Here is a 25,756-nt window from a genome sequence, read left to right on the forward strand (position 1 = left end):
TACATTTGCATATTTGGGTTGTGTAAAGTTGATGTCTGTGTATTCCTAAATTAACCAGCAAAAAACTAAAGTGTTTCATGCAATGTAAATTACTGCTGTGATATGCTATTATTATACAATTGATGATGTAGTCATATGCATGAAAAACAGCATGGCACTAAAGTTGCATGAAAGTTTCACCATGTAAAGCCAGCCAAACATGTTCACATGCAACTCAAGGGAAATTTAGTTGAATGTGGGATTCAAGCAGCTAAAGTTGTGCAAATGTTTCACAATGTAAAGCCAGCCTTTTTTTTTTTTTGAGAAAACCTCTGTGCAACATTAGTCACTCTAATCTCACATGCAACTCAGGTGAAATTTAGTTGAATGTGAGATTCAAGCAACTAAAGTTGCATAAACATTTCACTGGGTAAAGCCAGCCTTTTTTGAGAAAACCTCTGTGCAACTTTAGTCACTCTAATCTCACATGCAACTCAAGTGAAACTGTTTCACTACTGGCGGTTCAAGAGACAATTTCCAGTCACATTTACATAATGTGGAAGTTCTTTAAACTTTCAAAAGATGATTCACAGTAACATCCTGTTTACGAAATCATTCTCCCAAAAAAACATCATTTAAAAGTTTTTTTTAGGGAACCAAAAGTGGCTCCTCTATGGCACAAAGAACCTATTTTGGAAACTTTGTTTAGAAGAGTGTACCAGTATTAAGCCCCTGTTTGTCCTTAAATAGCTTAGTTTTTTGTTTGAAGGTCGAATGGCACACCAGAGGGCAGTTCCTCTTCTAGGAATGAGGAGTGATCCAAGAAGAGAGGGAAAAACATCTGTAAAGCGTGAAGCAAAGGGAGGAGAGTTATTGCTGGACACACCTGAGGAGCAGGTAACTGCATTGTGGCGTTAGCAGTGGACTGTTTTGTCTGATTTCGGTGATTTTGCACATCATCTATACTGGACCGTTATACAGACTGCGCTCTCGGTTTGGAAGGGACTTCAGTGTTTGGAGCTCAGCATGCCCTGACGTCCAATGGCTGTAGCTTTGGTGACACCATGGCACCGGAATGCAGGCTTGACCTTTGGCTTGTGCTTGGCAAGTCTTGTAGTCACTGAGTTCTGGTAAGCTTTGGATGTTTAAAAGGTCATTACAAGTGAAAGACAGTGGCTAGAAAGTAAGGGTGGGTGATATAAATCAGCAAAAAATATCACAATACTTGACATTTTGATATCAGAATACATTGTTTCTATGAGGTTTTGCAAATGCAAATATGTATAATTACTTATTTTAAAGTTCAACATTTACACAAGAAAGAAATGTCAATTTGAAATAAATGAAATAAATGAAATAAGATGATGTCATAATGGGCTATTCATTATAATGGGCCAATCAGCTACTTGTTGCTAGGCAGTTTGTGCAGTTATTCTACACTGGTTGTTTTTGTTTATGGCTGTAATTGGTTTAGTTTATGATGCATGCAGTTGTTCGTTGTTCTAGAACTACTACTGATACCCACACACTCAGAAAAGCGTACTATAGCACAGTTTATCACGATAACGATAACACATCTTATGCTAGCGCTGTTATCTGGCACATTAAAACCTTAATCCATTTAATTTTCTTAATTCAGATGTGTACAGAGGTGATTCATCCACTTAAGCACATTAAGCACTGCTTAATGAAAAGAAAATGGAAAGAAAATCAATACAAAAATGTTTCAGAATTGTAATGCATTGTCTTATATAGTCTTAAATAGGTCTAAATATTACTAAATAATATTATATTTATCAAAACAGCACACATTACTGATTAAAAATGTAATTGCATTGAGCACACCTTGCTTAATCGCAGTAGATGGACCTCCCCCCAAATGTCGGTACCAGTTTTAACAAGCCCTTGTCCGCTTGGACTCGTCATTTCCCCTTAGGGAAATCCCCGGCACCATCTTAAGGGCTGTTCCATTACTGTATTAGCTCAAGCCAAGGGTGACAGATGAGCCTTCAGAGGGTGAGGGATCAAGTGAACACCAGTGTCGACTTAAGCAGTCATTGCACTTAATAATCCGACAACTGCAGACCATCAGATGTTGTCAGTAATTCGTTCAGCACGTTTAAATGCACTTGGGTAATCAGTTAAACTTAAAATCAACTGTATGATTAAACAAAATCATCATAAACAAAATAAATACTAGTGCACTCGTATGTGCACCATCCCTTGCATCGCTATCGTTGAGACCTGATGAAAAGCTTTGTGTATAAAACATGTTCCCAGCATAACGCTGCACTAAATAGCTCTAGTGTTAGCTTTAGCATTAGCTGGGTTTACACTGTGAAACTTAGTTACTTGTTGCATGTAATGAGTAGCACCTGCAACACCACTTTCATGCAACTTGACAGTCACACGAAGCAATTCAAAAACAAAGTTGCACGCAACACTTTCAGTTACTCCACTAGTTAATCAGGCAGTTCATATTTTGATTCGTTGTGCTGTTCTTGCTATGAAGTTGTCATTTGTTGCGAACACGTGATGCATTATTGCCATTTGATTGTCTGTTTCATGAAACTTATTACACGAAGTTGAGTCACATGCTACTTTTGCAGTTGAAATTCAAGTGAGTTGCTGGATGTTTTACATTATGCAACTCATGTGCAATTTAGTTTCATGTAAGTTTCAAGCAACCAAAGTTGCATGAAAGTTTCACCATGCAAAGTCGGCCTTATCTCATCATGAAATGAAAGTCCCTGGTTTCATTAATGTTATCGTGGTTTCCACTTCTTTTTTTTCTTTGTTTCACTTTGCATGCATATTCACATTCACGTTTTTTTCAATTCTCAGGCACTGAACATTTTGTACATCCAGATCATTTTTGAATAATAATAAAATGTTTTAATATGTACACTGTAAAAAATTGATTCCATTCTTAAGAGTAAGTAACTAGGTTAAAATTTTGAGTTCACTAAAATTCAAATAATAAGTAAACAGAATGTAAAACACAGATTATTATTCTGTTAACTTACTATTAGAAGTTCAATAAACTCTTATAAAGCAACCAGATTACTCACTTTTTTAAGTTAAAACATGGAATCATGTTTTTACAGTGTACTGTGTACAGTATCACTTTTCAATCAATGTTAATGTAATGTAATTCCAAGTCATTTCAGACCATTAGGCCAAAATTTGGAGACAAAATTGTCACATAATGTAAACAGATGATGGCATTTCCATAATTTTATGTAAAAAATTAAAAAACAGAAAAAAATAGCACAGCAACGAAATTCAACACATCTTTCTTCAGTAACACATTATTTGAAGGCCCCCTACATATAAATTTCCTGACACACCGAATAAGGTATTTAAAAAGCAATACTTATGTATGCATGACCAGCTTATGTCAGTGTTTGCAAGACGACATCAGGTGTTTATGACAAAAGAAACATTGTATTGACATCGAAAGAGCTCTTAAACTAATGTAATGGGCATTTGTTCCACTTATAATGCCCCCAAACTAAAGTTATACAGGACAATTTACAGGAAAGTATGCATAAATAGTTTGAGGACATCACAATCTTCCATACAATTGATATATGAGGTTCCTAGCTGGTTATAAGTTTAATTACACGGGACTGATTCTTCATCTCAGTGTAATAAAAGTGTACAGCACTTTAGTTTAAGGGCCTTTTTGACAATAAAACGTCATTTACTTCATTTTATGTCATCCCACAAATACTGACCATTCATAAAACTAGTATTCCTTCTTGTTATGTTATGAAGTCCCTATGTAGGTGGCCTTCAAATACAGTGCACTGCAGCCTGTTCTGTTAGCTGGAGCCTCACTGTAATGTCACTTCAGGCACAAGAGGTGAACAAACCTGCGAATCTGTAGCGCTAAACATGTAAGTCCGTTTTTGGACTCAGTTCAAGGATTACAGCCTGAAGTGAACCCACTACATACACACCCGCTCACTTACGGACACTGCATATCTCACAGGTCAGAGCGCATGAGTACAATGACAAATTCTGCACTGAGGGTACTTGTGGGCAGCAGCAGCTTTGTCCGCTAGATTAGCAAACCATAAAGAAGGCCCAGAGAGAGAGAGAGGGGATGAATGAGGCCCTTGGTGTACTTGATGTTTGGTGAGTTCCTTCACTTTGGGTTGAGGGGATTGCAATATATTAGCAAATCATCGCTGTCGGAACAAAATCTTGTACGTCTAAAATTGAACTTTACAGGAGAAGGAAAAACCTTATTAATGTATAATGGATGTTAATGCAACGAGATTTATTTTGACATCATTTTGAAGCGTTTGTGTTGGCCGGTTCATCGTGAAATTTGAACACAATGCAAAGAGTAACTGGAGTTTTCAAATTATGTAAAAATGTAAAAAATGACAAAAATGGAGGTGCAAGGTTTTTGGATGCCAGCAATGAAATGCGAGTAACAAGAAACATATTTGTTCGATTTTGCCTCCTGTTCCTTCTAAACTGTTGATTTTTGCAAATGTTGAATTTTAAAAAATTTAGCATTAGCCTGGGTTTACACTGTGAAACTTAGTTGCTTGTTGCATGTTATGAGTTGCACCTGCAACACCACTTTCATGCAACTTGACAATCACACGAAGCAATTCAAAAACAAAGTTGCACGCAACACTTCCAGTTACTCCACGATGAAATACAAGTAGCAAGAAACATATTTGTTAGATTTTGCCTCCTGTTCCTTCTAAACTGTTGATTTTTTGCAAATGTTGAATTTTAAAAAATCATATAAAAGCCATAAAGTTTTTTCGCAGCTTTTTCAAGTATAGTGCTGCTGTTTTGCTGGATCTTGTTGGTTCCAACTTGTTTGCAAATCTCAGAATGATGAAAATATCCTGATACATATCGAAACTTGAAAATCTGTGATGTACTGTTACTGTTCGAGCCTTCTGTTCAGCCCATGAATCAAAACTAGGTTATAAAAACCTTTATGATCATGCTAACCTCTGCTAGACATTTAATAAAATGTTAGCGCTAAGCTAATACTGAAAACTATTTAGACTATAGCTCATATCCTCTGACATATCTAGAACTTCCAGAAGGCCAAGGTGACATTTTTTCTTCAGATTTTGAATCAAGATATGACTGATTTCTCTGCGTCTTCCCAATCATGTTAGTTAATCTGGCACGTTAGGCCTTCTGTTCAGCTCCTGAAGTCCTAAACAATGAGAGAGCTCACTTGGCTGTATCTACCTAGATACCACAGTTTGCACAATGTTTTATTTCAGGTTTTAACTCTTTAGTTTTCAACCAAAACGTTATAATGAAATAAGAGTATTACTACAACTCAGTAGGGTTCAAATGCAAATATGATGACTATTAAATAAAAATGAACTAAAAACAGAAATATATTTTATATTTCACGGAAATTATTAGGCCTTCTGTGATTGATGTTATATTTTTAGCATATCGTCCAGTTTAAGAAAATACTATATATGTGGGATTTGTGGTTGGTTAATCTGTGAAAAAGCTGTAAATTGCACATACAAAATTGTGTTGAATAACCATAATGGGAAAAGAGTCAAAGATTCTCAAAAAGAAAAATTAGTAATGAGATTTTTAAACTTATTAATGCCAGCTGACCATAATACAAAGCACTGACAAGTAGCATAATATAAATCCCACATAATGTGGAAGGTCTTTCATACATTATTTATAGATGCTAGCGTTCTTAAGAAACTCAACTGATTCTAAATAGCACTTCAATTAGGTTCAGGTTTTGGGTTGAATGTAAGGTTATGGTTTAAATGAGAGTTCCAAAAAAAGTTGGGACAGTCTGTGAAATACTAATAAAAACAGAAAGCAGTGATTGGTTAATTCTGTTTCATTCTTATACACATCTTCAGCTGTGAAACCATACTGGGTCACTGTCGTATTTTGAGCTTAATAAAACACATTTTTTTCAATGGTAGACAGTCCTGGACAGCACGCAGGTCAGTCTAGCACCCCTACTCTCTGATTACACAGCCATGCTGTTATAACACATGCAGAATATTACTTGGTGTTGTCATGCTAAAATAAGTCTCCCTGAAAAAGACGGCATCTAGAAGGCAGCATATGTTAATGTTGCTTTCACAGATGTGCAGGTTATCCACTAGTACCCCCCCAGTTACAGTGACAGATGCTGGCTTTTGAACTTTACACTGGTAACAACCTGGATGGTCATTTTCTTTTTTTTCCCCAGAGAACACAACGTCTATTATTTCCTTAAACAATCTGAAAAGTTGACTCATCAGACCACAATACATGTTTCCACGGTGCATCAGTCGATTTTAGATGCGATTGAGCTCCGAGACATTGGCGGTGTTTTCTGGGCATTGTTGACATATGGCTTCCCCCTTGCATAGCACAGACTTGCAATTGTGGATGCAGCAACGGACTGTGTTTACTGACAATCATTTGTCAGAGAGTTCCCACATCCATGTGGTGATATCCAACACAGAAGCATGCCAGTTTTTTTAATGCAGTGCTCGAAGGCCTCAGGCTTTCAGTTGTGTTTTTTGGCCTTGACCCTTACACACTGTTGGATCTTTTGCTGACGTTGTTTTTGGCAAAGTAACAAGCCTCGACCCATCCTTGCTCACAAAGGGCTCGTCCTTTCCTGGATGCACCTTTTACAGCCAAGCATGATTGCATCACCTGTTTAAGATGTTATTTTGAAAATTTCACAACATTCCTGGTTTTATATTGGCCCGGTCCCAACACATCAGTCTCAAAATGAGTTTATATTCATAAAAGCCATGAAGTCATGAGGTAAAAAATTAAAATATCATGTCTTTGTTCTGTTTTCTTCAATCCTCATACTTTTTATATGTCTGCACAATACAGTCATTAAAGGCACTAACTACCAAGTGAATGACCAGGCTAACAGGGCTAATCGGCTCTGCAGTTTGTCCCTTGGGTCCGAGAGAGTGAGGTAGCACTGACGGCACTCGAGTGAGAAACGAACACTTTCTGCTTCCGAAGAATGAGGAAGTGTGTGTGTCAGACTGTGTGGGAGTTGCACAATGGAGTAAATGAGAAATTGACGACGTGCCCATTTAGAAAGAAATAACTTAGAAAGCTTCCCTGGAGGGTTGGGGGGGAGGGAGTGGGGTCTGTGTCACAAGCCTATGAGTAAGCTGCAAATTTCCCAGACCACCTTTCATGTGGTCTGAAGCCTTGTTGGTGTTTAGGCTACTTAGATGTGGAATGACATCCAGCAAAAGCCTTCTCATGATAGGCCAGACTCACTGCAGGTATTCCACAAAGCGGGATTCCTCCCGTAAAATGGGCTTAAAGGGCCCATAACATGGAAGACCAGATTTTCAGTGCTTTTTTGAAGTAAAAGAGTTTGATTTAATATGTAAACATTCATTGCCCAGTCTGTTCAGTACATATATGAAAATTAAGCTGTGAAAACGGTCCATTTTGAATGCATACAGCCTACAGCAGTTTAGCTCCGCCCACTTACACTGAAGTTCTAAGAAGTGTTTCAGCTTAGAAAAAAATTACACACATCAGTCTTAAAGTAATGAAAAAATCATATTTGAACAGAATAAATGAAAAACTGTCGTGAAAAAAATATGACTTTTTTGGGTACATTGAACAAAAAAAATGTTTTTTTTAGGGAAAATACCAGAAAAATTTAAGATATGGGTCTAAAGTGTACCTTGAAATGTTCTAAACTACAATGTAAATCGATAGTTTATTTGCTATTTAATGTATTTTGAGAACAATGTGAAATGATGAGAGGGTAAAAAATAGAAAACATTATTTAATGAATATATATATATGTAAATAAATAAAATAAATAAATAAGTAAATAAGTAAATCAATAAATAAATAAGAATAGCTATTTGATCAGCCACATTTGGTCATCACTTTTCAAATACAAGGCACTTTGGATGTTTATTTTATTATATATTCATTGATTTCTTAGTTTTTACAGCTTCCAATAAACTGTTAACAATCATTTTATACATGTACAGTACTGTGCAAAAGACAAAGACCACCCTTCATTTATTTGATTTCCAGTCAAAACCGCCTTTAAATACAAAATATTCATTTTCAGCATCAGGAAAAAAGCAGAAAACATATTTAACAAATATTACACAGAAGCCTCAACCACTAAATATAAATGTTTTCGGTGTTTAGTGTGTCACTCTTTACCTTCATTACAGCTTATGCTCTTTTCAACAGGCTTGTTTTAGTTTTTTAAAGAAATCTGCAGCCACACCACCAAAGTTCAGTCTTACAAGTTGGTTGGATGGACAGAAACACCTGTGGATGTTTTCAGATCTGAAGCAGCTTGATTTTCTCCTCTCTCTCAAAAATGAAAGCTTTAAGCGCTGTTTATCTGATAGGGGCAGTTTTGGGGTCTAACCAGGTGGTTGTTATCAGCCACATTTTCTCTGTAGCTTTTAATCAATTTTTGAACTCCAGTTTTGGAAACTCTTTTTACTTTCTTTTGACTTTCTTCTCAGACATTCCTTATAAATATCCACTGAAAAATGAATAAGTTGTACTGAATGGCGGTTTTGACTACATGTTAAATAAATGAAAGGTGGTTTCTGATATTTGCACAGAGCCTATCTTTAAAATTGGGTTAACATTATTCAAAACAGCTATTTAAAAACTTTTAAACAGTAGTGTATAGTTTATAACACTGTATGACACTGTTATCTATAAAAATGGACAAAAGTACAGATAAAATTCAGGCTCTAAGACGTCGACTACTACAGTTTTAGATATGCTACTCATGTGTATAGATAACAGTGTGTCATTCAGTGTCAGAAACCACATAATCAAGTGTATTTGAGATTACTCAGCAGCAGAGATCGAGGTACGTGTGTGATGATTTAGGCCTGCAGTTACCATGATGCTAACTGGGGTATAAGCTACTGGTTAGCTACATTAGCTTTGCAGCTCGAGTGCTAACTGAGATAGAGGCCTGTTCTCGGGGTGCTGGTTGCCACTGTGGAACGCCTGAGTGCAAAAACTTTCAGAAGCTGTTGAAGCTCTGATCTGAAATCTGCATCACATTCCAGTCAACAACCAGATTACTTTCATTCAGAGCATTCCAGGAATACCATTTCCACCGGAGCCTGACATCTAGTAACTACTGCAAATACTATAAAGCAAAAACAAAACCAGCCGTGCCCTTTCCTTGTTAAAGTTATGGATGACAGCTCAAACCACACCTAGTCTTAAAAAAGATGGTTCTTCAAGGGTTGTTTAGTAAAGGCAATGGTTCTACTTAGCACCATGAGTTCTATATAGAACCATTTCATGCTTAAGTGGTTCTTTGCATGGTGAAATCGTTCTTCAGACTGATGGAGAATGTGTTATATGCGGTTCTACATAGCACCAAAAGAGTTCTGCTACTGTTACAATGTCAAGCTTGCAACAATTTAATAGCCCCTTTGGTACTATAGAGCATGAAATGGTTCTGTATAGAACTCATGGTACGCAGTAATCTATACCATGCAGAAATCCCTGGAGTAAAACTTTCTGGTTTAAAGACTGGGAAATCCACCTTCTGATGACATAACTTGAAGATGGGAGGAAATTTCGAGGAACTACAGTTCTTTCGTGGCAGATTTTGTGGGTTGGCCTTTTGGATTTGGTCAGCTGGTGAATGCAGAAGAAAGCTACACAGCTAACGTTACTGCCAGGAATCTGAAATCCTTGTTGTAGCGAATATCTGTGGTAACATCGATTTCAATACAATGGAAAAATACATTACTCAAACAATGGAAACTCGTCACATGAAGAGAACAATAAGCTGAAAGCTAAAGTTAGCAAGATAGCTGGCTATCTAGTTTTAGTTTGGCTATTTTTATCTGGTTTAAAAGTATAAAAACTTGTCTCTAGTGTCCTTTTTTCACTGAATAAAGACAGAATCACTGTTTTGTGTATGATTTTGTTTGAGGAAAGTGTTCCACTAATGCTAGCTTGGTTGTATTTATTAGCATATTCATAAGTACCTAGGCTAGCAGTCATTAGTTGATACCACAGGGATTCCCAATGGTTGTATGATGTATTAGCATCATGTTTGGTGGGTACTGTAGTGCAAAAACACTGAATAACATAAAGGATTGATAAAATTAGTCCATTTTTTAACATTGTTATAACAATAAATATTGAAAAAAGAGTGAACGACCGAGCTAGCACTGACAGAACTCTTCGCAAATCTCCACCTTTTGGGTCTGGGCTAATTGCGATAGCGCTTTTCATGCAGCTTAGCGCTGACTTCCCAGATAGCGAGCATATATCGGTCCACTGGCTTGATAAGGTCGGCACCCCACTGACTGTTTGCCGCTGCTAGTCCACCCTCGGACTAAGAGTACTCTCCTGCATACAAGCTCTAACTAGTTTTTACTCTCCTCAAACAGATTTTAGACGCACACAGACTTTTAATTTAGAAAATAGGCAAATTGTACAAACAACTGAGAGAAAATAATCATGACCAGGCCTGTTATATAGTGATTTTAGAGGAAATGTTATCGCTGACACTGTGCTAGACTAAAATGATTCAATAAACTAATTTACAAAGTATAAATAAAGAAAGGAAGGAAGAAAAAATAAGTAAATTGGACTGTAAAATGAGCGATGATAAGTGGAATTTTGCCTAATACTCTGCTTAAACACCGGTGGGCCGCCCAGAAAACACTGAGCAAAACGCCAGTGGACCGCCAGCTTAGCCATCAGTGGGCTGACAGTGGTCCAGTAGCCTATTGCTATTAGGGTTAAGGTCACTTTCGCTCATTAAGCTCCAGCATTTTCCGAGAATCCCTCCGAGTAGCTCTGAAGCGAATTGAAATATATGATTACATAAACTATTCATGATACAAATTAGGCAATTGGTTTAAAAAGGAGCGTGATAAACAAAAGGACAAGAGCACAAGTGTGCGGTATCCGGTGCGGCCTTATTACAGATCCCTAAAGGGAACAGCCTGTGCGTCCTGCATTTTGGGTCCTGAATGGCGGCTTTGTTGACTGCCAGCATACAGTCATGGCCTCAGTGGTCATGTGTCTGAGAGAGAGACAGATAGAGAGATAGAGGGAGGGAGAGATAGAGATAGAGATTGTGCAGTAAGAGGTTTGAGCCGTGCCACAGTGTCGTGTTAGCTCACCCTGTTTGACCTATATGTGTTAGCTCGCTCTAACTAGCTTAGAGAGCTAGCTCTCTTTGAAAATAGCCTCCTTATCGCTTTGTTGCTGTCCTGCGGCTGCACTCTGGTCAAACCGTGACCCTAAAAGCTCTGAGATGTTGTGAAACTTCAGCGTTTCAGTACTTCAGAAAGCGAGATGAGAAAACTGTCAAACTTGGTCAGTAAAACCTTTGAACTGAGCACAGACTAGATCATGAAAAATGAGATTTGTTATGATCTCAATGCTAATCTGATATTAACTGCCATAACTTTAAACTGTGCCACGTCTTAAAAGCATTAAAAAGTTTGGAATCACTGTTTTAAATAGTATAAAACCTCGCAGATTTTCAAAAAAATTGAGTTCAGATTTTTTTTTATGACGAATGGAGTTGTTGATGATTCCCTAATAACTGATCCTATTATTATGACCTTATTATTAATAATAAGAATAAAATCAATATCCAGAATGCTGTATGTTTGAAAGGTGGTGACCAAATCTTAATCAAACCGCTGTTCATAGTAATTTCTTGCCAAGAAACCACTATGAATAAATAATTGCAGTTCATTATGTAATAATATTCAGCATTATTTGATAACATTTGCTGTTGTTTAATATGTCATTAATATTTTGTTCTTCCCACAATATTTTTACAGTTTACATTTTGGTGTCTAATTCATAATATTTCAATATACACTGTATAAATGACTACCGAATAACAATAACTAACATGACAAGTGATCCCAAACTTTTGAATGGCAGTGTAATTGACACAGAAGAGGAGGAAACAACCCTGAACTGTCTCAGTTGCAGTTGTATACAAAAGTTTGGGTGCCCCCCAACAAATATCAATATTATATATTATGATATATACCACCTTTATTACAGATATATAAAAAAAAAGTCAATCAGAGTTGTTTGACATTTCACGGAAGTGCTGATAGGAACCAGACGTCTGGAGTATTTAATGCCTCTAAACACTCCCTCACAGAAAGTTATTGCATGAAATGGCTACGAATTCACTGCCGGATGTCTGAGACAGTGTTTTATGACAGGTTTGAGATAAGGTTTTGGCATAAAACCTAAAAAATATAATTAATGGTGGAGAGATATATGCAGGGTGTTGTGAGCCAAAATAGTACCCAAATAAGACCTTCTTACTTCATATTTATCACAAATTTAACCATCACCAACATTACATGTAAAGCTCAGAAGACATCTGTAGATTAACCAGTCATTTCTGATAGTAAATAAAATGGTTCTTATCAACATCACTGTGAAGAAAATGTGAGCGTGTCAGTTTTTGTATGACAACAAAACACTGTGAATGGCTTTGTTTACATCTCAGTGATTAAATTATGCACAAATTTTGAAAAATCAGTGTAATTCCTCTTTAACAGCCTTGATTTCAGAGAAGGTGGGTGAGCAGGTGTCTACAAACTTCGAACTCCAGCAACTCATCATATCTGCTAGCCTTTTTAAAGTGGCAGGTGAAAAAATGTGATAAAATGAGGAATGCACGGAACCCCTAAGATGACATGGTGGTTGTTTTCAATGAGGCCTGGCCACAATATACTTTATAGAGGCCACAAATACTATATTGAGTCCAAAAATTTATATGTTGAGGCTACAAATAACATACTGAGTCCACAAGTTACTATATTGAGGTCACACATTACTAAATTGAGACCACAAGTTACTATATTGAGGCCACGAATTACTATATTGAGGGTACAAATTGACATATTCAGTCCACTAGTTACTATATTGAGGGTATGAATTAATATATTCAGTCCACAGGTTACTATATTGAGGCCCCTAATTACTAAATTGAGGCCACAAATTACTCTATTGCGGCCACAAATTAGTATATTGAGGCAACAAATTTAAATACTGAGGGCACAAATTCATATTTTCATATTTTTTTATTAAAAAATAAACACTTGTCACCTCAGTAGGAGTGAGTTTGAAGCATTGCTATTATGTGGTCTCCTTGGCCTTCGGTTGAGGCCTTAGGCCAGAAAGGCCAGACGGTGAAACCAGGTTTTTTGTAAGGTGAAAGTTGCTTTGCCCACCCAAAAGCAGGCTTGGGGGACTTCCGAGCAGGTGAGCACTCGATTCATTCAACTTTCATTCAAACTTTCTGAACTCTGGCTCCATTTTGTTTGAAAAAAAAAATGAAAATCTCGTCAGAGATGAGCCACCATTTATGAATCTGGGGCCTGAAAAAAACAAAAGTCACTTTGCGTAGTACATGACCGCTAGACCGGAACAGTCCATTGCGCAGGGAGACCACAAGCACGACCTGCCCTAACCCGGCTCGAAAATGTAAACCCGAAAACTAAATAAATATGATGCGGCGTTTGTTTCAGTGTTTAAAACGACTTACTCTCCTGTTTTGGGCGTTTACTGACAAGAAACAGACACCGGACGCGACCAAAAGGAGGGACGAGCTAAGCCGCCGTCCCCCATTCGGCCTCGAAATGGTTGCGGCCGATGGTGGAATTCCGAGAACTGAGAGCTAAGTGTTCGCAGAAGTCTGTTTCCTAGAACCGAGTCCGGACGGCACTTCCAGGAAAATTAACACATACCAGGTGACTTTCTCCTACCTGTCAATACCTCAGCGCTGCCTTCGGATGCTCTCTAAAATATCTATAAAACTTTCTGATATATTTATTTTCTCTAGGCTACTTTTATTGTACATTTTGTACCAACAGCGAGGCTGAAGTTTGGCTTCCTATTCGCCAGCTTCTTGTTCGAACTTTGCCGTTCCACCTTAAATGGGGCAACAGCAACGTTGTGGCGCCTCAGGCCCCACAATGTAACCGCGGCACCATTTAAGGTGGAACGGAACAGTTCGAATAAGTAATGAATTCAGCTCACCGTGGAGCCGAACAGCTGAACTGTTTACTTGTATTTAGGACGGTTTAGGTCAGAATTAAGGTTAATGTATGTATATTTTTACAATGTTTACAATATTAAAAATGTACAGTCGTTTGTCAAGTTTGGTACACAGCACAATAAGTCGTTTTCTCTGCGCATGTGCGGATTTTTTTACTGACATGCTGAGGAGGAGCCTTTAAAGAGGGGGAAAAAATGTTAAAATTGTTTAAAAATGTACAGAAAACTTGTTTTTCTATATTTAGGGCTTTTATTTGACGCAGCTTAAGGAAAGAGAACTGGCCTATGAGAGTTTGCCTCTCATATAGGTGTATGGGAAAGCTGTCATTAGGCTATAAATAACTCAGACAGACTGACTAGGTTGGGTTTAACCCACTTGTTTAATTAATTCATCTGAATTATGGCTGATAAGGTGATTATGTTTGTGAATGAAGTTCAAACAAAGTTCATTTTTCCCTCTCAGTCTGGTATTGACGTGGTTAGTCACATTAGAATTATGAGTTTGGGTGTTCATTCTGGTTATGTACAGGTGTCTTGGTGAATTTAAAGGGGAACCCCAACGATTTTTCAAAATATCCACCTAATTTAGTCATCGAGGTGTAAACAGCGTCATTCAGAGGGGTTTCATGTGAAGTGATTCATTGTAGAGAAACTTGCCAACTTAGATTTCTTCACAGTGGTGGTGATAGGAACCAGGGGTCACCGTGCGTACAATGCCAAAATTGCTATTTTTTTGCTATTCAAACCACCCGAGAAGCTGCACGTGTTCTGATAATTTATATGTGTTGGTAAAATAGCGTTTAATATAGAAAAAAAAAATCTTTGGGAGCTACTTTGCCTCGTGTACACCAGAAATATATGTTTTATGCCAAATCTTTACCACAAAACATTCATAAAACAGTGTTTTAGACATCAGGCAGTGAATTCATAACCATTTCATGTAATAACTTTCTGTGAGGGAGCTTTTAGAGGTGGACGTCTGGTTCCTATCACCACCACTGTGAACCATCCTGGCTTGGGAAGTTTCTCTTATTTTAACTGTTTAATTATGCAGAAATTTTGAAAAATTGGTTCCCTTTAATCTTCCAGTGTATTTTTTGGGCTCAGGATGGTGGAAATGAGGCAGATTAATAGGTAGAAACTGGTTAAAAGTCATGATAAATGTGTTTATTTTTTATTCCGTTAATGGAAATCAACTGTTTAGCACTTTTTAAGTTATAATCAGTCCAACAAGACCAGTTAAGCTAATAGCAGTAGTGAGAATGGAAAATAAAATGTGAACAGGTGAGGTCAGACAGATGACCACCTGTTGTGGATCTCAGCATCAGGTGGATTTACCTCTGCGCATATGGACTTGATGGAAAAAGTAATATCATGCACCGTATGTTTATTGTTTTTAAGACCCAGAGCTGCTGACGTGTCCAAACAACTATTACATAATTCTGTAACTTAAGAACAACCCAACTAGTTTGCATTGTACTCTATAATAAGCCTTAGGATGTGATAAGCCTGTGAATTTAAGGGGTTAATAGACCAGACTACCTGTTAACACAGCATTGAGTGTGGCCACAATATTTTCGGACGTATTGAACCATATTACTGTTCCTCTGCTAAAGTTATTTGCTGTGAGGTGAGCATATTATACCTTGTGTTGCCCTCTAGTGTTCATACTGGGACTTTGGGATTTGAGGAGGACCATTTAGTTTGCAGAAGTCGTTGCACTGTGGTACATCAGTGGCTGTGATAGCAGTAAGGAGTTCGTTATCCCAATGGTTGTATGGTGTATTTGCGTAATGCATTCTGGGTATTGTAGTTTGTAGTGAGAGAACATCGTTGGACGAAAACACCAAAAAATACTGAGGCTGAGGGATACAGTGGTGCACTTGTGCATGACATATGACATATAATAAATGTTTTAGGCCAGAATGCCCCCTTAAAATTACTTCAAAGGAACCCTTACAGGTAACAGGGAATATGGAATATGGTGTTGTTGTCAATATAATGCTCACTGTTTGTCAGTACTGCTGTTGTTGCTAGCTAAACATCAGTAGTGTTGTATACTGGAATAGATCATACATCACTTAGCACTATTAAGAGACGTATTTTGCCTTGTATAGTCCATTAGGACTGGACAGTGTGTATCGGTATCATATTAAATTATGTCACAATACAGTACAGTATGCTTTTCTGAAAATATTCTGGATATTGTTAGTACTGCAAGCAGTCAGAGTACTGACCAACTTCATGTTTTATTATAAAGAGAGCAAAATTAGTCCTGTTTAACTGGATTTAGTTCCAAATATTGAATAAAAATTATTGATTGTTTTTGCAGTTTTTTTAATTATATTTTTTATGTAGCATTGCTTGTTCTTTTTTATCTGTTCCAACTAATCAGATGTCTGAAAAAATGAATATTGTGACATATTGTGTATCGGTAAAATTTCTTGAAGTATCGCGATATTATGTTTTTGCCATATCGCCAACCTCTACAGTCCATGCACATTCATTAGTAGTATATATGGACTAAATGTGGTCCCTTACACAGTGGCAAAGCTCTTTAAGTGCTGTTATGGCTTATTCTTTGATTCTGACACCCTGAGTGTTATATTCACTTTAATTAGTCAATCTAAAACAGGGCTGGAGAAGCAGCTCTCAAATGGATCCAGGAATTGAGGCCTTTGACAAGAATTGAGTACAATTGAGCCTGACTAGCCAGGCCAGCACCACAAATAATTCTCAACATGACTAACAGGATGCCACTATAAAGAGCTGAAACGGCTGTATTTCAGTGAACGCTTTGATGACAGTGTCTGTGACAAATGTAGAACGTTTCGTTCTGAATCAGGCCTCAGTTCCGGGTGTCGCAATGGCCTGCGGTTTATGACTGCGGGCAGTGCTGCTGTCCCGGACGAGTCAGCGGGAGAAAGTGTGTTTACACAGGCAACTGCTGACATTTAACAGTGCCAAACTTTTTGAAAACCAACAAACCAGAAAGTCAAATGTTTATAGTGTGTCATGGCATTTTCACTAGTGGTTAACGTTTCTTACCTCACAGCAGTTCTATTCGATTTTGACTGACTTCATGCATCATAAAATGTCAAATTTCACCACAATTCTTTTAAGTAGATATGATTCAGAATTAGCTTTAATAATCCACCTAATATACAAATGTAACCTGAGTGGCTATTGATGCACCAGCGGTAAAAAACTGGGACTGGGTCTACCTGGATTAGCATTAAAGAGAAAAAAAGTCTTTTTCTGTGGGTAGTAATGCAGTAAAATGCATAAAATGCAGGTATTTTAGTGCATCATCAGGTATAGATATGAACTATCAGTCAAATCTATGAAGCCCTGCTGATGACATCCTATATAAATAAAAATAATGCGTGGCCACGCCTTATTAACACATGGGAACGAGATCCTAATGCATGGCTATGACTTGGTAAGGCATAGGAATGAGATAATTAAGTCGTGGCCACCACTTAGTAAAGCATGGGAACGAGATGTGGCCACACAACAGGATGTCACCAGCAGGGCTCCGTACATATCTAATTATCTGGTTATTATTTTATACTGATATGCTTACAATGTCAATGCGCATCCTTACTGTTTGTTTATTTATTTATTCATTTATCAATTATTTGTAATTTTTTTACATAAAATTTTTATAATTTATTTATTAATTTATCCATTATTTTAAATTATTTTTACATTAAAAATTATAATTTATTTATTCATTATTTTGAATCGTTTTTACATTAAAAATTAGCATTTTATTTTGGCTAAAAAATGAGTGCATACTTGAATTGAATGTTACCATTATAGATTCTAATTCATTATTGATTATAATAAGGTATTAAAATTGACACAGTTGAATTGTTGCTTTAAGATCGTTATTTTTACACCTCTGATTTTCAGTAAACAACAGTGCATGTTGCGAAATATATATATTTTTATAATTGATTTATTTATTTTCGTTCTGTCACAGAGGCAGTTAGCATGAGTAGCGCAGCAGACGGCTGCATCCAGTTCACTCGCCATGCAGGTGACGTGCTCTTCAACTTCAACCGCCTGCGGAGCAGGAACATCCTCGTCGACGTCACGATTCGGGTCGGAGGGCAGGAGTTTCACGCACACAAAACGGTGCTCATGGCCTGCAGGTGAGCGGAGCTTAGTGAGCGAGTTGTTACTGGAACTTTGTTGTTAAGGTTTAGCTAAAGTGACCGCTGAGGTTTTCTGTGTAATAAGACCTGCTTTCTCTCACTCACCCCTGCTCAGGTTTTACTTCCCTAACTCTGAAGAATTCTCTTTGGGAATTAACCTTTGGTTTAGCTAGAAAACAAAACAAAAAAAGAGCAAAGAAAACGGGCAGACTATCTAAAATTGATTAATTTTTATAATCACTTCAGTTTAATTAAGTTTCAATCAGTTAATTTAGGTAAATTGCATACTTTAAAGTATATTAACCCCTTAAACGGCCAAACTCCTGTGACACACTTAAATAACATGAAGAATAACTCAGCTATTTTTCAGTGTAGACCATGTAGTTACTGAATAATAAGCTTTATCCTGTCATTTTAGGAGGTTATTGTGATTTTACTATGTAATAACTCTTTGGGTCCCTCTTTGTTTTTCTGCAGTGGCTTCTTTTACTCAATGTTCGTCAACACCACTAAAAGCGACCCTACAGTCGTGAGCTTGGACGCAAAAGTGGACCCCAATGGCTTTGCTATACTCCTAGAATTCATGTACACTTCCTGCCTAAACCTCAAAGAGCGCTTCATCCTGGCCACCCTCAACACAGCCATTTATCTGCAGATGGAGCACATGGTGGAAACCTGCCAGAGGTTCATGGAGTCCAGGTAGCTTAAGGCTCCAGTATTAGCGTAAAACACTTGTTTTTCTTAGCCGTCGAGATGTTTAGAGCTGTTTTTAAGCCGTTTAGATGTTTACAGATGATTGCAGATGTTATCTCATGCATTTATGTCGACGGTTGAACCATTCTGTTTCTCCTCCCACAGGGGCTTGTCTGTGAAGCAGCCCAGAGAGGAAGTACCAGCCAGCCCCACATGCTTACCTCAGGATACAGTCTTCAACTATAACGACGTACCGAGGAGCATCTCGTCTAGACCTAAGGGGATGACCCTCGGGCCTCCAGTCGTTCACTACGCGGTCAGCACGTCTACCGGCAGCCCCACGCGCTTCTACAGCCACCTCCCTCTCTCAGGGGGCTCCACCTCTAGCGTCAGACCTCTTTTCTGGCAAGTTCCAAGCAGCAGCGTCATAACCCAGGGGCCGCGTTCCCCTCCTGGAGGAGAACCCTCCATTAAAGTGAACAGCTCCAGCATCTCCCCAGTCTACCACCCTGTCCGCTCATCTGTGGTCCACCAGCTGGGCCAGGATCAGAGAGACAGAACGGGCTCCACAGGTATGAAGATGGAGCTGGAAGAGGTGGAGAACTTTGGCCATTCTCAGATTAACGGACCCCGCAGCCCTCTGAGGTCAGACTGCCAGCCCAATTCTCCAGCTGAGTCCAGCGGCTGCAGCAGAGAGGCGGCTTCTTCTCAGAGAGCATCAGCCAGCGAGGCGAAGGTCCACAACTGGAAGAAGTACAAGTTCATCGTTCTGAACTCAGCCGACGGCTCAGAGAACCCCACTCAACCTGCCGTAGAGCCCACCGCCAAGAGTACTGATCAGACGGCCACAAGCCACTTGAATGTTAACAGCAGGTTGGTAGCAAAACTGCTAATAACTGTTTTTAAAGGGTGTAAATATCTGACCTCACTGCGATTCACTTTGATTCTTTAGGAAACGATTCAGTGAATCATGAAATTTTTACCACAGTTTGGATGGATTATTATTCTTTAGGAAATATTTCAGTGCATTGTTGAACCCTAATATTCACCACAATTTGATTCAGTTCTGAATCTTTTTTTTTCCCTTGGAAAATGTGTTGTTTTATTGTTTTTTTATATGCTTTATTTAATTACACAGTCAGAAAGAGTCCACACTTACAGATATAAACAGTAATAATAGACGCTCTGTTCTGATTCTTAAGGAAAATGATGCAGTGAATCATGACCTTATTTTTTCATTGATTCGATTCGACTCAGCTATGATTCTTTTGAAAAATACATCATGAGATCTCATTTTCACCATGATTTGATTTGATAATGATTCTTTAGGAAATGATTCGGTGCATTATTGAAACATAATATTCACCACAATTTGATTCAGTTTTGATTCGTAAGGAAAACAATTCAGTGAATCATGAAATCTCTTTTTTTTTTCCACGATTCAATTTGATTCAGTTACAATTCCTTTGAAAAATGCATAATGAAATCTCCATTTTCACCATGATTTGATTTGATAATGATTCTTTAGGAAATGATTCAGTGCATTATTGAAACCTAAAATTCACCAAGATTTCATTTAAACAAATTTTTACTTATTTTGTGTGAAAATAACCTGAGAGTTTCATTTTAGCCAGAAAATAAACACATACCTTATTAACAAAAAAATAGATATATACACCCCTATTCTTTTCTGAATGTTAGCAGTTCACTAATGCAGTGTTATTTGTCTTGTTTACAGATCTGTGGAAGAATTGAGTCAAAGAGCATGTGATCCCACATCTTTGTCAACCTCCACCCACATTCTGAGAGAGGAGAGCAACATGAGCAGCTCAGAAATAGCCCACGGTTAGTGTTTTCTATTTATTTTCTATATTAAATCCCCTTATTTTCACACACTTATTCCTTCTGTATATCAGTAATAGGCTCAGACTATTATTGTGGTGAAGTTCAGGAGGTTTGGCAACTTTGCAGATTAAACAAAATCTCTTTTCCTTCAGAGAGCAGCAGTTTGGTCTGCAGCGAATGTGACTCCAGGGTTGAGATGAACTCAGAGAACCATCAGCGCCTTCAGGACGGCAAACCGTACAGGTGTGACCGCTGCCAAGCCACGTTCTCCTATAAAGGAAACCTCAGTAGCCACAAATCTGCCCATCCAGGTAAATGAATACCTTTCTACCTGTATTAATAATGATAATAACTAATAATAATTGCTTTATACAGCATATACAGCACCTTTCATTTTAAAAAATGCAACTAAAATGATGCCACATGATGGCAAAAAAGAACACTGGTAAATAAACAAAAAGTTAAAAGAAAATTGCATTAACAGCATTAAAAAATGCATTAACTAGTAATAATAGGTGTGAATAAAGCCTGATTTGGAACGTCAGGCGTCTTATAATGTATAAAGGTGCTAAGTATTAAGAGCTTTTAAGCCAGTGAAAGCTTTCAGAAGGTTTCGCGCCTAGCTGCACATTCTCACTCACTGTTTTGTGGTATCACAGTGGAGAAGCCGTACCGCTGCAATGTGTGCGGCGCTCAGTTCAACAGACCAGCGAACCTCAAGACCCACCTGCGCATCCACTCGGGAGAAAAGCCGTACAAGTGCGAGACCTGCGGGTCCTGCTTCGTCCAGGTAGGTGCTGACAAGGGTCTGACTGTCCATTAATGATCGGGAGAAGCTGCTAGCATACATGTTAATTTTGTTAGCGCTAGCTAACGTTACCTTAGCAAACGTGTCACAAACTGATTGTTCTAAAAATAGCAGTCGACACATTGACAAACCATTCTAGATTATGTCGTGGTGCACTTACCGACCATGTAACAGTGCTTGGTGATTTTATCCTCACCTGGAAGAGAATAGTTTCCCAATTATGTTGCAACTCAATTAAACTTAAAAGACTAAATCATGTTTTGTGAATATGAAGGTTGATATTTCCAGGTGGGTAACTTGCAGCCCAATATTCACCACAGTTTGATTCAGTTTTGATTCTTTTTTCTTCTCGCGAAATGTGTCGTTTTATTGTTTTTTATATGCTTTAGTTAATCAGACAGTCAGAAAGAGTCCACACTTACAGACATAAACAGTAATGATAGACGCTCAGTTCTGATTCTTAAGGAAAATGATGCAGTGAATCATGACCTTATTTTTTCATTGATTCGATTTGACTCAGCTATGATTCTTGTGAAAAATCTAAGTGATTCGATTTGACTCAGTTATGATTCTTATGAAAAATGTGCATCATGAAATCTCATTTTCACCATGATTTGATTTGATAATGATTCTTTAGGAAATGATTCGGTGCATTATTGAAACTTAATATTCACCACAATCAGATTCAGTTCTGATTCTTAAGGAAAACGATGCAGTGAATCATGAAATCTTTTCCACAACGATTCGATTTGATTCAGTTACAGTTCTTTTGAAAAATACATTTTCATGATGATTTGATTTGATAGTGATTGCACGGAATCATTTCCTACAGAATTTTGAAACCTAAACATATAACCACAAATAAACTCAATAGACTAAATCAGAATGTTTTGTGAATATAAAGGTTGATATTTCCAGGTGGATAACTTACATTGAGTCAGGGTGAAAATTGACAGTAAATACAGATAAAACATTAGTTATAACAGTAAAGTCTTGTATTTAAGGTGTTTTCTAGCTTTCAGGTAGAAAATAGCAGGTAAGAGCTGCTATAAGTAGTATTAACCACAGTGAGGAATCCTGTCTCTGATAACACTTGCAGCTGAAGCTAATGACAATTTAGCAAATCCTCTACTCTTCAGGATGAAAACGAAGCGGTCAAACACTGTTAAATGACCAATAAGAGCACCAGAATGTAAACTAGGATGGTAATGTTGATGCTTTTTTTAGATTTATTACTCTGTAGCTCACCATTCATCACTGTCAAATAGACAAACATTCATGGCAATAAAAGCTGCTTTCACACCACTCGCTGTTTGCGCAGCGCTCGCTGGGTGGGCACCAAAATGGGCAGCGCTCTCTGGTAAACGCCAGTGGCTTGCCTGTCAGCTGTGCTCCATCTTGGCCGAAGCTTGTCCATCAAAAGTTGAAAGCATGTAAACTTTTTAAGCAGCTTTTATACTGACGGAAAAATGTTGTCGTTTAAACACTTCCGTTCCCCCTCATAGATAAAGCCAGTGGGTGTGGAGGAGCGCAACAAGACTGTGCTTGCACCGTTATACTGTATCTCTCTAAATCTGACTCTTTGTCTGGATGCAGGTGGCTCACCTGAGGGCCCACGTGCTGATTCACACCGGAGAGAAGCCGTACTCCTGCGACGTCTGTGGCACCCGCTTCCGCCACCTACAGACGCTGAAGAGCCACCTGCGCATACACACGGGCGAGAAGCCCTACCACGTAAGTGCTTCACCCGCCCAAAAGCTTTCTACGGCTACGTTCACATTACCAGGTTGAAGTGGCACAAATCCGATTTTGACTCAGATCTGGTGTTTTCAGGGCTGTGTGACGCAAATCTGATCTTTTCAAATCCGACCTGAGCTGCTTTCATATGTGGTCCTAAATCTGATACGTATCCGATTCGTAGCCATGTGACCTTAATGTGACGCTCAGATCGGAATTCATGTGCTTTTTCTCCACTGTGCTGCGCCATCATTCAGCGTTACCATGGCAGCAGCACCGAACAGACGTTAAAGCCTGTAAACAGTGGAAAAGCAGCTCATCTCACCTTTTTCTCCTTCGTCTCGCTCTAATAATGAAGCTGAGAGCTGATCAGAGTTAATTATCTTCTCAGCGAAGCTCGTTCTGCTCGTTAGTTGATGATGAACGTGATTCATTCACGTGACGTTACTGAGTAGGATGAGCTCATGAGGGTCATTTCAGGACGCCGGTTCGTCACATTAATGACAGATTTGAATCACTTACCTAAACGTGTGTGAACCATCGTGCCAGAGAGATCGGATTAGAGCAAAAAGTCGGATTAGAGCAATGAGGCTTGTAAAGTGAACGTAGCCTATGATATATTTTGCTCAGCATTCACTATCAGTTGTTACTGTATGCATTCTTATTTCTGTGACATTTTCCTTAAACAGCCTTTTTTAACCTCCATAAATTTTAACACTGAAAATAGCTGACGCTTGCAAACTCTGCTAACTGTCCTGCTGGCTTGTGCTGTTGCGACTGAATGGCTAGACTTCTCCCGACTGTCTAGCGAGTAAAAGATGCACGTTGTAGTAGCTGGTCAAAGGTCAGACCTTTGCTGCTGAGACTGTATTGTAGAACAGAACATCATTTAATCAGAAATGCCTCAAAAGCACATCGTCAGGATCAAAGTTTTTATTTAATTTGAATTAATTTAATTCAGTTTTAATACATCATATGCCACACTTTAACTCAACCTCTGATTTCTCTCTAATCAGTGTGAAAAATGTGACCTGCGCTTCCGCCACAAGAGCCAGCTGAGACTGCACCTGCGGCAGAAACACGGTGCAGTGACCAACAGCAAAGTTCAGCGCTCACCAGCCATAACCTGCTGAAACGAAGGAGACAAAAACAACACAAACACAGTGACTGAACCAAAATGCACACTATAACGCAGAGGTACATGTACAAAGTGCTGGGCTGACCCACGACTGACCTGCACCAGGTACTTCCAGTGGACGCGTGGAAGTCGGGCACTAAATGGGACACTTTAAACGGGACAGATTGTTACAGATTTGATTGGTTTCCTGTACATTTTGTAATGTAGTTGCTCTAACTAGCCCCCGAACTTCAAGCACAACTGAAACTGTCTGTATTGTAGGGAAAGGTAATGTTTATATATTGCAGATGATTATTTTTGTGAATGTGAAATCAGATATTGTTTATTTTTGCAACTGCTGAAAGGTACGTTGGGGGTGCTCTCTTAAAACAATATACCTTAAGTTCTATTTATAGGTCCTTCAGTAACACTGTACAGTATTTTGATACAAAAGAGGGCCGATTTCTTGTAATAAAATATTTTATATCAGAATTTGCTCGTCTTATTCATTCCGTTAAGAATTGTTGCCATTGCTTTACTAACTACACTGGCAGAGCTGACTAGGATGTGGATCCATACGATTACCAGAGCAAGTTTTCCTCAAACTGTTGGACTGTGCTGCCACCTTCTGGCTAAGGTGCGGTACTGCAGCAGGATTACTACAAATCCAAGTCCGTTTATAATTTTGTGTGGGTTTATCTACCAAAAACATAATTCATTTACTCAGTGGTGGACAAAGTCCACAAATCATGTTCCTGAGTTAAAGTAGAGATACCCAAGGTAAAATATTACTCCAGTAAAAGTAGAAGTTCCTCCCTTTAGACCTCCACTTGAGTAAACGTACAAAAGTATTTGCCTTCAAATGTACGTAAGTATCGAAAGTAAAAGTACTGAAAGATTAATTATGACTCTAATGTCCTATTACCGTTTTTATAACATAACTCTTGCTTCATTAAATCATTTTAGGTGAAAATACTCAAAATACACAAAAGGAACGACAGATTTCGCAAAATGTAGTGGAGTAAAAAGTAAGATATTTGACTTTGAAATGTAGTGGAGTGAAAGTAAAAAGTCACCCAAAATGGAAATACTTAGGTAAAGATACGCAAAAAACTCCTTAAGTACAGCAACGAATTACATTTACTTAGTTACTGTCCACCACTGTCATTTATACATGACTATTTTCTGACCTCTATTTCTGCCTTAAACAGGCTGCTGTTACTGTGTCTTTAATACTGATGTATGTAAATGAGCTCTGTTCTGATAGGCTGCCCTATAATGTATTTGATTCAAAAAGCAGTCCGAGCTGAAACACTCATTATAACATCAGCGTGAGTG

General features: G+C 38.2%; 1 protein-coding gene across 3 annotated transcripts; it reads left to right on the top strand.

The window, feature by feature from the left end:
• Positions 1–810: 810 nt before the first annotated feature.
• bcl6ab (BCL6A transcription repressor b) lies at positions 811–24,910 on the top strand. 3 transcript variants are annotated; one of them, XM_036596997.1, is made up of 9 exons: positions 811–1,109; positions 18,044–18,215; positions 18,696–18,917; positions 19,077–19,784; positions 20,650–20,756; positions 20,909–21,067; positions 21,416–21,546; positions 23,161–23,298; positions 24,318–24,910. In XM_036596997.1, exons 2-9 carry the CDS (start codon positions 18,055–18,057, stop codon positions 24,432–24,434), a joined length of 1,743 nt encoding a protein of 580 aa, XP_036452890.1. In that variant the 5' UTR covers positions 811–1,109; positions 18,044–18,054; the 3' UTR covers positions 24,435–24,910. The 3 variants fall into 3 exon arrangements, with proteins under 3 accessions (XP_036452890.1, XP_036452888.1, XP_036452889.1); XM_036596995.1 differs by lacking the exon at positions 811–1,109 and adding an exon at positions 3,963–4,122; XM_036596996.1 differs by lacking the exon at positions 811–1,109 and adding an exon at positions 11,422–13,748.
• The last annotated feature ends 846 nt before the right edge of the window (positions 24,911–25,756 follow it).

Source organism: Colossoma macropomum, unplaced genomic scaffold (genome assembly GCF_904425465.1).
Source record: "Colossoma macropomum unplaced genomic scaffold, Colossoma_macropomum, whole genome shotgun sequence".
NCBI lineage: Eukaryota > Metazoa > Chordata > Actinopteri > Characiformes > Serrasalmidae > Colossoma > Colossoma macropomum.

What these genes read in the sequence shown, in the direction of transcription:
- bcl6ab (XM_036596995.1), top strand. Translation starts at nt 4,095, where the DNA reads ATGAGGCCCTTGGTGTACTTGATGTTTG. An exon ending in CTTGGTGTACTTGATGTTTG is followed by an intron (nt 4,123 to 18,043) that starts GTGAGTTCCTTC and finishes GTTCTGTCACAG; the next exon opens with AGGCAGTTAGCATGAGTAGC. An exon ending in ACGGTGCTCATGGCCTGCAG is followed by an intron (nt 18,216 to 18,695) that starts GTGAGCGGAGCT and finishes GTTTTTCTGCAG; the next exon opens with TGGCTTCTTTTACTCAATGT.